At 49.8% G+C, this 10,000-nt stretch overlaps 1 protein-coding gene across 1 annotated transcript in view; it reads right to left on the bottom strand.

The window, feature by feature from the left end:
* dnah6 (dynein, axonemal, heavy chain 6) overlaps positions 1-10,000 on the bottom strand; it is a gene marked incomplete at its 5' end in the record, with an annotated part of 80,450 nt that overhangs the window by 70,016 nt on the left and 434 nt on the right. Inside the window, 13 exons of the mRNA XM_030352483.1 lie at positions 830-949; positions 1,500-1,592; positions 2,497-2,547; positions 3,103-3,258; positions 3,867-4,010; positions 4,663-4,776; positions 5,181-5,309; positions 6,286-6,537; positions 7,048-7,200; positions 8,367-8,518; positions 8,899-9,019; positions 9,195-9,284; positions 9,685-9,795. Of these exons, the coding sequence (XP_030208343.1) occupies positions 830-949; positions 1,500-1,592; positions 2,497-2,547; positions 3,103-3,258; positions 3,867-4,010; positions 4,663-4,776; positions 5,181-5,309; positions 6,286-6,537; positions 7,048-7,200; positions 8,367-8,518; positions 8,899-9,019; positions 9,195-9,284; positions 9,685-9,795 (1,686 nt within the window). The remainder of the gene's footprint in view (positions 1-829; positions 950-1,499; positions 1,593-2,496; positions 2,548-3,102; positions 3,259-3,866; positions 4,011-4,662; positions 4,777-5,180; positions 5,310-6,285; positions 6,538-7,047; positions 7,201-8,366; positions 8,519-8,898; positions 9,020-9,194; positions 9,285-9,684; positions 9,796-10,000) is intronic.

The raw sequence follows: 10,000 nt of genomic DNA, 5'->3' as shown, positions 1-10,000 counted from the left end.
GGAGGGAGGGATGGAGAGAGGGAGGGAGGGGAAAACAGTTGTTCAGGGAGGGAAGGCGGGGGGGTGCGAAGGAGGCCAGATGTAACAGGAGGTTGTGGGGGATGGACAGAGAGGGTGGGGGGGTGCGAAAGGTGGAGAATAAGAATGAGGACTAACAGGGAGAGAGCGTTATCAGAGAGTAGAAGAAGAGAGAACAAACGGCTTGTGTGTTCAACGCTCCCCGAGGTGTTCATTAAAATGTGCCTGATCATCGCATGGAAAAGACTGTAGAACAGTATGGTAATACACGCTTTCACTGTGCATGTAAATACCGCACTGTTTCCACCGGGGATCTCGTATTTCCCAAATGCGTGATCAGTGTGAACATTTACGCGATCCATACATCAGTTGAGAGACAGACCATTGATCTCTGGTCTTGTCCTCACCGAAATAACTGATGATTCTCGGGTTTGGTATTAATCAAGCGCTCTAGTATTTGAAATGAACCGACTCTGGGTAACAATCCCGGGATCCCATAATTGATCTTTTAAGTGGCCTGCAGACCACCCACAGTCAAACCGACGGCCAACTGCCTTTATCCGACCACTCTGTTGCCTATCGTCTGACCCGTTCGGCAGAAAAGTTGCATTGCGTGTGCTACCCGCACTCAACCAATCAGAGGATCTGATCCGCCAACACAGACGAGAACGCTCGCAGACGTTTCGCGTCGAGTCGGACAAGATTCCACCAGATTCCATAACAGCTGGACACACCGAAACCGCCCGAGTCTCCCCAAACGTTTCAGACGGCCAACGGTTGGGCCGGTGTGTTCCACGCTCTAGACGCCTACCAGAGTGTCGCTGAACAGGGACAGCTTCTTGTGCCAATCCTCCACTCTGGCTTTGATGGGCCCAACATGGCGGGAGGACGCCACCGTTGCGATGTTGATGATGCTGTCGTCCAGAAGTACCTGTCCAAGTAGACCGCGATTAAACAGGAGCACAACACACACACACACACACACACACACACACACCGTCACCCGCGCACACCATTATACAGGAGCACACGCACACACACACACACACACACACGCACCGTCACCTGCACACACCGTTATACAGGAGCGCACGCACACACACACACATCGTCAACCGGACACACTGTTATACAAAAGCTTACGCACACATACACACACACACACACACACCCACACACAAAACATCACACAAATGCATAAGCATACACACGCAAACACATCACTCACAAACACCGTTATACAGGAATACACCCTATCACAAACACACACACACACACACACACAAATCATCAGATACATGAATAAACATACACACACAAACACACACCATGACACAACACACACACACACACACACCCACACACACACACACACAATCCATCATACACATGGATAAGCATTCACACAAACCATCACATGCATGCATAAACACACATGCACACAAGTTACGACGTGTCTGTGTCTTGGTTCCTCTCCTTACCTGGATGTCATCAGTGCCACCCAGGATGAAGACGTCCTGAGCATCGCGGTGAGTGAGAACCGTGAACTCTGTGGCCTTCCAGGCATCCTCCACCTGCAACGAGCCCAGAGCGACCGGAGGTTGGATAACAAGCCCTGTGGTCTTTTCCCTGGCATTTACTTGGACGGACCACCGGAGAATACCGAGAGAATATGTCCATTTCTGACAGAACGCCAGCTCCATAACGGAGCATCAGATCTGAACTCGGAGCAAAGATAACAGCTCCACAGAACACTTCAGCACACTTCCCCCCCTGAAGAACTCACTGTTTTATATAAAAACGCCTCAAAAGTTTGGGAAGCTGTGTGTCTTTTTTTTTCTTGTATTACCGTGATAAATATTTCAACATCCCCCACCCACCAGTATTCTGTTTTATTTGATGCATTTCAGTGCAGAGATCCTCACTGAAAGGCACACCGCAATACATCAAGTCCACAATCAGTGTCATGCATTTTTGATGAATTACAGATTTAACAACGCGGTTCAAAATGTCAAGGTCTCGGGGGGAAAAAAGAAAACAAAGTGACAAGCCGCTACCCCCACCGACTCCTCCTCTTCCTCTTCCTCCTCATCCTCAGCATCCCCCCTGTTTACGTAGGAAATCACCTCTATCCCTTGTTTACTTGGGGAAAAAAATCACCTCTATCTATCCCGGCGTGATAAGTAGATCTGTCGCCTTTGTTTATCTGTTTACCAATGATGCGGCATGACCTTGGTGTTATCTTAACCAGCAAATTGCGTTTGGAGGGGGGGGGGGGGGGGGGGGGGAGGAAATGTTTGGAAGCTAACTTGGCTGGTTTGGGGCGGAGGAGGGGGGGGGGGGGGGGGGGGGGGGGGGGAGGGGGTTGGGGCCTTCACCCTGAGACAGAGCTCCTCTGTTTTCAGCAGCAGCCGATTACAGCACAGCCTTGTTAACAAGTCCGCTGCAAACAGATCGCGGCTGATATGACTGAGGCACCTTCTTGATGATGGTCTCCAACGAGGTCTCGCCCGACGCCTGTCCGGACACCTAGGGGTCAAGGGTCAAAGTCAGCAATGTTGTGTGTGTGTGTGTGTGTGTTTGTATGTGTGTGTGAATGTGTTTGTGTATGTGTGTTATGCGTGCATATTTGTGTCCTATAATTGTCGCCGTTGTGAAAGTGTGTCTAATGGAGGCGGTAACGGGACTAATGTTTGTTTCTGGGTCATTTTTGTGACTCCATTTGTTTGCATCTGCTAATATTGAACGCTGTGAATAATCTCTTATATTGATGTGGGAATGAGTTCGACAATATGGTACGTCCGTATGTGTAAGTGCATGTATATAAGCAAATGTGTGTGTTTGCGTTCATGCGTGCGTGCGTGCGTGTGTGCGTGCGTTTGAGTGTGTGCGTGCATGCGTGCGTGCGTAGCCGCGTTCGTGCGTGCGTGTGAGCGTACATACGTGCGCGTGTGTGTGCGCGTGCGTTTCAATGTGTGCGTGCGTGCCCGCGTGAGTTTGTGCGTTCGTGCATGCGTGTGAGCGTACGTGCGTGCGTGTGTGTGTGTGTGTATGTCTGCGTGTGTGCGTGCGTCCGTCTGTCACCTCCTGGATCTCCTCCCCGTAGGAGAAGACGTTGAGCCGCTCCAGGGTGGCCAGGCAGAGCGGCTCGTCCGTCAGCGACGCCTCCACCACCGTCTCCAGGACCTCCCAGTGGCGGGCCTTCAGACACGGGTTGCGGAGGTCCAGGATCACCGGCATCTACCCCCAGAAGAGACACAATTACATTCAGGGTCGTTTAGACGCTTTAATCCAAAGGGACGTACAATAACGCCGCTTGCCCACTGCGTCCGTCCGTCAACGGACGACGGAAGGCGTGACTGACGGACGGGGGAGTGGCATTTGCCGACGGAGCCACGATCTGATTGGCTGACGGATCCGTTGCAGCCCGAAAAAGTTAACCGACAGTATCACTGTCGGTACGATAAGGATGTTCATAGAAACAAGTGGCAAGCGCTAACAATCGCTAGGTCAACCCATTCCACGAATACAAAAAGAGATATCGAGGATAATATGCGACGTGATTTTAAGGACTTTTTTTAAGTGCATAGCGCTTTGGCTTGCCAAAGTGGAGAAAAGCGTGGTATAAATACAGACCATAATCCAATGACCATGAACGAAACCTTCCAATGAGGGACCGATGGGATGCTAATCACTAAAGTGGCCTTCTGGGACTCGGGGGCGGGGGGCGGGGGGGGGCGTGCTGCCTGGATGTCCGTGTGGTACGCATCGGGGCGCCCCCCCCCCCCCCCCCCCCCCCCCCCCCCCCCCCCCTCCAACATAGGACGCACACCCCGGACCCCACCCACCTTGTCCCTCATGGCGTCCACTCGGCGCTTGAGGCTGGGCACGGCGCTGCAGGGCGGCAGGCCCTTCTCCAGCTGGGTCACACACTTGGCGTACTTGGTGACCTGCGCGCTGAGCTGCTCCGGGTCCAACTGGTCGAACGGCGCCTTGGAGAGGGGAGACGGCGGGGGGGGGGGTGAGACGACCGCCCGGCGGAGGGCAGGAGGCGTGGGGGGTGTCGGGTGGGTAGTGTGTGTGTGTGTGTGTGTGTGTGTGTGTGTGTGTTTAAGTGTGTGTGTGAGTGTTTAGTGTGCAGTCTGTCTGTCTGTTTGTCTGGATGTGGGGTATAGTGTGTGTGAGTGTGTGTGTGTGTGTGTGTGTGTGTGCGTGTGTATGTGTGTGTCTGTTTACGTGTAGCGTGTGTGCGAGTGTTTAGTGTGCAATCTGTCTGTCTGTTTGTGTGGACGGGGGGTATAGTGTGTGTGTGGGTGTAGTGTGTGTGTGTGTGTGTGTGTTTACGTGTAGTGTGTGTGAGTATTTAGTGTGCAGTCTGTCTGTCTGTGTGTGTGTGGTGTGTAGTGTGTGTGAGTGTTTAGTGTGTATTATGTGTCTGTGTGCGTGTGGTCCGTCTGTCTGTGTGTGTGTGGTGTGTAGTGTGTGTGAGTGTTTACTGAGTATTCTGTGTGTGTATGTGCGTGTGGTCTGTCTGTGTGTGTGTGTGTGTGTAGGTTGTGTGTGAGTGTTTAGTGTGTATTATGTGTATGTGTGTGTGTGTAGGGTGTGTGCGTGCGTGTGTGTATGGGTGTTACCCCCTCTCACCTGCATCCAGGTGTCATGGACGGTATCCCACTCCTCCAGCGAGTCCCACAGCAGGTGCTTGAGCTTCACCTCCGCACTCAGCTCCTCGAGGGCATCGAACCCGGTCAGCTCCACCTACAGCCGAACAGGAGGGGAGGGGCAGCGTGGGGGTCATACTTACCTTCCTTGGAAAGGGAATCAATGTAGAGAGAGAGAGAGGGAGAGAGAGAGAGAGAGAGAGAGAGAGAGAGAGAGAGAGGAAAAGGGAGAGAGAGAGAGGAAGAGAGAGAGAGAAAGAAAGAGAGACATATAGAGAGAGGGAGAGAGAGAGGGAGAGAGAGAGAGAGAGAGAGAGAGAGAGAGAGAGAGAGAGAGAGAGAGAGAGAGAGGCTTTTTCCCTGCTGCTGGAGTTGCAGACAACATCAAACTTGACAGAAGGATAACACGGTTTCATACGTGTGTATCCTTCCGTAGCAATCCAAAGTAACGATAAGCTAGGAGAACACTCCCGGGTGATGATCAGAGAGAAAAGGAAGGACCTGGAATCTCCTCTGGTAGGAGCTGTAGGTGGTGGCCTGGGCGTGGAGCTCGTCGATGGAGATCTGGATGTCCCCCAGGAGCAGACGCACTCTGGCCGGGTCAGCGGCGATGTCCAGGACCTGGCCGTCCTACAGACGGACGTCCAACACCCGGATCGTTAACACACATCCCAGACACACATGACGGGATACATTTGCAGACGCTTTTATCCAAAGCAACTTACAACCATTCATGCACCCATTCATGCACACATTCACACACCGAGTCAGCCACGCAGGGCGACAGCCAGCTCGCCTTGAGCAGTCAGAGTGAGGCGTCTCGCTCAGGGACACCTCGTCACTCAGCTAGGAGGAGCCAGGGGATTGAACTAGCAACCTTCCGGTTACCAGTCATCCCTCTCTGCCTCCTATGCTACTGTCGCCCCAATTGATGCGATGGATGGGACAGAAGAGAGTTCAGAACGCCCCACCAGAGTGGGAGGAACAACTAATTGCCTGCCACAGCAGATTTTCCTCCGCGCATCTCTTTTTATAAACCGCGTTGTCGTTGCTTTTTATTTTTTTTATTCCTGCAAAGATATTAGCTATCTCAAACCTGCAGCGCTCAGTTATATTGCCCTGCCAACCGTTATTAGACTTCAGGCTAAGCTAATCCTTTAGCTGTACCCAGGGAGAAAACCAATGTCACTTTGTCCCCGGGCAAAAAATCGATGCGTCATTTTGTTTTGTCAAAAGTTTTCTAAGCCTGTTTGCATTATGTACCCGTCCCCAGACGACCCAAACCGAACAGGTGGTTTTGAGAGAGAGAAACACCGGTTATTGGGACAGCAGTTGCTCAGGAGGCAGAGCGGGTTGACTAGTAACAGGCAGTTTGCTAGATCGATCCCCGGCTCCTCCTAGCTGAGTGTCGAGGTGTCCCAGAGCAAGACACCTCACCCTGACTGCTCCTGACGAGCTGGCTGTCGCCTTGCGTGGTTGACTCCACCGTCGGTTTTCAAATGTGTGTATGAATGGTTGTAAGTCGCTTTGGATAAAAGCGTCAAAAAATAAATAACCAAAATCCCCCTCAATGTAAATGTTGTCAAAACAGAGACGCCTCACGCACGTGCGCCTTCTCCTTGACGGCCTTGACCTCCTGGTTGAGCTCCTTGATGTCTCTCTGCAGGAAGGTGCAGAACTTGTCCACGTTGGCGTCCCTCTCCGCCGACGCCTTTTCTACAGCGCCCTGCACGGCCGTCATGGACGGGCCCAGCGTGGCGAACATGGCCAGGTCCTCTGGGGGCGTGGGCACCTCGTACGTCTGGATCAGATGGTACATCTGAGACACCACCTCCTGCTGCTCCTCCAGCACTGAGATCTGGGGAGGAAGCGGAGGAGGAGGAGGAGGAGGAGGAAGAGGAGGAGGAGGAGGAGAGAGCCGGGACAGGAGGAGGAAGGCAACATGAATGAATGAATCTGCCGCCGCAAAGATTACAAAGGGGAAGAGCACAGCAATGAAGATGATGATGTTGATAATGACGATGATGCAGGAGAACATGAATGAATGAGGAGAAGGACATGAATGAATGAATGAATGAATCTGCCACAAAGATGATAGAGATGAGCATAGCGATGAAGACGATGATGATGAGGTTCTCAATGACGATGATGCAGATGAAGAAGACGTTCATGATGAAGATGAAGTCGACGATGACAACCAAGAGGGAGAGCATGAAGATGAAGAAGGTGAGGAAAAGGAAGAAGGTGACGAAGAGGTTGACAATGAATAATGGGGACGAGGAAGAGGAGGATGAGGATGGAAGGACAAAGAGGTGAAACACTTCAACATAAGGAACCAACATGACTAATGAAGGGTAAAGCCCCATACTCTTTCCTGTATCTCGTCCAGGAAGGTCAGGGAGTTGACGAACTCGGTGGTGGCCGAGGGGACGACCCCCAGCCTGATCTGGGCGTCCAGGGACTCGGACATGATGGCGTCCAGCCTCTTCTTAGCCAGCAGGGGCAGCATCTCATGGACGGTCTACGGAGAGAGAGGAGAACAGGCCCCAGGGGATTCACTTCACACGTCGTACGCAGGCTTTTTCTAGTGGTGTGTCACACCAACATTGTGGCGGCATGTGCCTCAGGAAGTAGAGAGAGGGTGGGTAACCGGTTGGTTGCTAGTTCGATCCCTGACGAGCTAGCTATCGCCCTGCATGGCAGACACCGCCGTTGGAGTGTGAATGGGTGCATGAATGGGTGAATGTAAGGCGATATTGTAAATTACTTTGAGTGGCCACTGGTTAGAAAAGCGCGGTATAAATGCGGTCCATTTACTATTTACCATCTATGATGTCGGCATTAGATTAGAGACATGTATAGAGACAATGATATGCTTTAGATGTACATCTCTGTGTATATTATATTCAATAGGCCTATTCAATTTTGTTCAACGTATTGCACAGAACAGTCCTAAGAGTACTGAGACCAGGAAATGGAGTTTAGATTCTAACCAGAAGAGCAAAAACTAAAAAGTAGTAACATGCAGAGCATGTACATACGTAGTTTGATAGATATTATAAATAAGATATATGCAGTATGAACAGTATTGATAGGAGAACAGCAGTATAGAGTGATGTGGTGGTATTCAGTAGAGGACTTTGAACTCTATGAACGTCAATTATGAACATTAGTCTGACTATTTGTAGAAGAAGGAAACACAAAAATAAGGTGTTTCTGTAAAACTAATGCTTTGCTTCCAAAGAATGCCCTACTTTGATGTGCTGTTCTTTGAATCCTTTCCATTCGCGTCCTCCTTTGAAGAACGGAAATAAGTACGGAAAATTGTATACTTCACAAAGAGTGGCATTTGTCTATGGTGGTTATATTTGTCTAAAACAAAAAAAACGAATTTAGAAAGAAACCAACCTAGCAGAGTTCACCTGGACTCTGAATAGCCTCCCTTCTCACCCCCCATCACCCCTCCTCCTCCCTCACCTTCCAAAAAAACCCATCTTACGACTGCGACATGTTGTTGTTTCTCTTTCTTCAGACAAATGCGCTTATTATAAGTCGCTTTAGATAAAAGCCTATGCTAAATAACCTGAAGGTAAATGTAAATGTGAAATTATGTGCGTGTGTTTGTGAGTGAGAGAGAGTGAGAAGGAGTGAGAAGGAGAGAGAGAGAGAGAGAGTGTTGGAGTTGACCTCCAGACAGCGTAGGGGAGATGGGGTGAGGTTGTTTTTCAGCTGAGCCGTGTCTACCAGGAGCAGCCCCAGTTGTCTCTGTTGTGTGATGGCCAGGGCTTGTTTATACTGCCAGTGATACTTCTGGAGACTTTCCCTAAAAAACACCACGTCTGCAGGAAGAGGCAGGAAAAACCAGTTGTCAGGATTCAAAAACACACGTAGGATATGACAACAAACCTCAAACTTTAAAACACAGCATGAAAAACTCAATGTGATCATTATCGGAAAAAACGTATTCCAGAAAACGAATTGTCGGCAACTTGTTAATAACAAAGAAATTTAAAAAGGTTACCTAAATGGCACGTTTTTGTTTACAACCAAATTAATCATGTTGTGAGAAACCTACATGGCATTTGCATTTAGTGTGTCCTTTGTGCCATTTGTGAATGACGTATATGCATGATGAGGATGATGATGATGATGAAGATGAGGATGATGATGATAATGATTATGCTGATGAAGAGGTTGACGAGGAAGTCAAGAACAGTACCGTGATCTTGTGTTTGCAGTTCATCCAGATTGAGGCTCTCGTTCTCCTTGTAGAAGTTCCAGAAGTGCTCGAAGGTGGAGGAGTATACATGGGCGGAGTCAAAGGCCACCTGGAGCGATTGCTGAGGAGCAGAATAACGGGAGCCAGGGGGACAGCCAATCAGAATCCAGCAATATAACTTTTTAGACAAAGCGTTGAGGACTGTCATGTCATCATAAGGGGAGAACATGGAAACATCTATTCCATACACACACACACCAACACACACACACACACACCAACACACACACACACACCTTGATGTTCTGGATGATGGTCTTGACGTTGGTGTCATCTTCTAGAATGGCTTCCAAACAGGGACCCTCACCACACGTCTTCTCTTCCACCTGGGGACACACACACACACAGACACACACACACATACACACGCACACACACACACACACACACACACCCAAACACAAAGAGACCCACAAACACACACACACGCATACACAGACACGCAGACACACAGACACAGACACGTACACATACAAACGCGCACGTACACACGCAAACACAAAGAGACTCACACAAAGAGACACACAAACACACAAGCACACACACACACACACAAACACACTCACACTATCTTCATAAAACAGACAACGGGTGAATCGACTCTCATCAGACACTGGTTTATTTATTTTGCAGTATTACCATCGGCAGCCTTCTAACGACTTTAGTTTAACCAAATGGAGACAACAGGGCTGTAAATGTTGCCGAGTGCGTCCCGTAATTAATTACCTTGTTGTTAATTATGGGCTGAGTAAAGGAATTAAAATAATCATCCGCCACGAGTGTGTCGACAGACAACACCGTCTCCCGGCAGCGGCCCAGGATTTCTCCTATGGTCTCCTTGTGAACAACAGGAACACACACATAGACACAGGTTAAATACACAAGATTAACCCGGTAATGTGCATGGATTGAATATGCCTATCGTACAAAGTTTGCCTGGACTCTGCATTGCCTTGGCATTGTGTAGCATCTTACCCTTGCTATCTTGGTTGTTTACGGGGAATGGGTGTACCTAGTGATAGTAAGTGCTTGGCACTTGGTT

Source organism: Gadus morhua, chromosome 3 (assembly GCF_902167405.1).
Source record: "Gadus morhua chromosome 3, gadMor3.0, whole genome shotgun sequence".
Classification (NCBI taxonomy): Eukaryota; Metazoa; Chordata; class Actinopteri; order Gadiformes; family Gadidae; genus Gadus; species Gadus morhua.
Note: the sequence above shows the minus strand (reverse complement) of the source record. Positions and strands in the feature narration are given on the sequence as shown.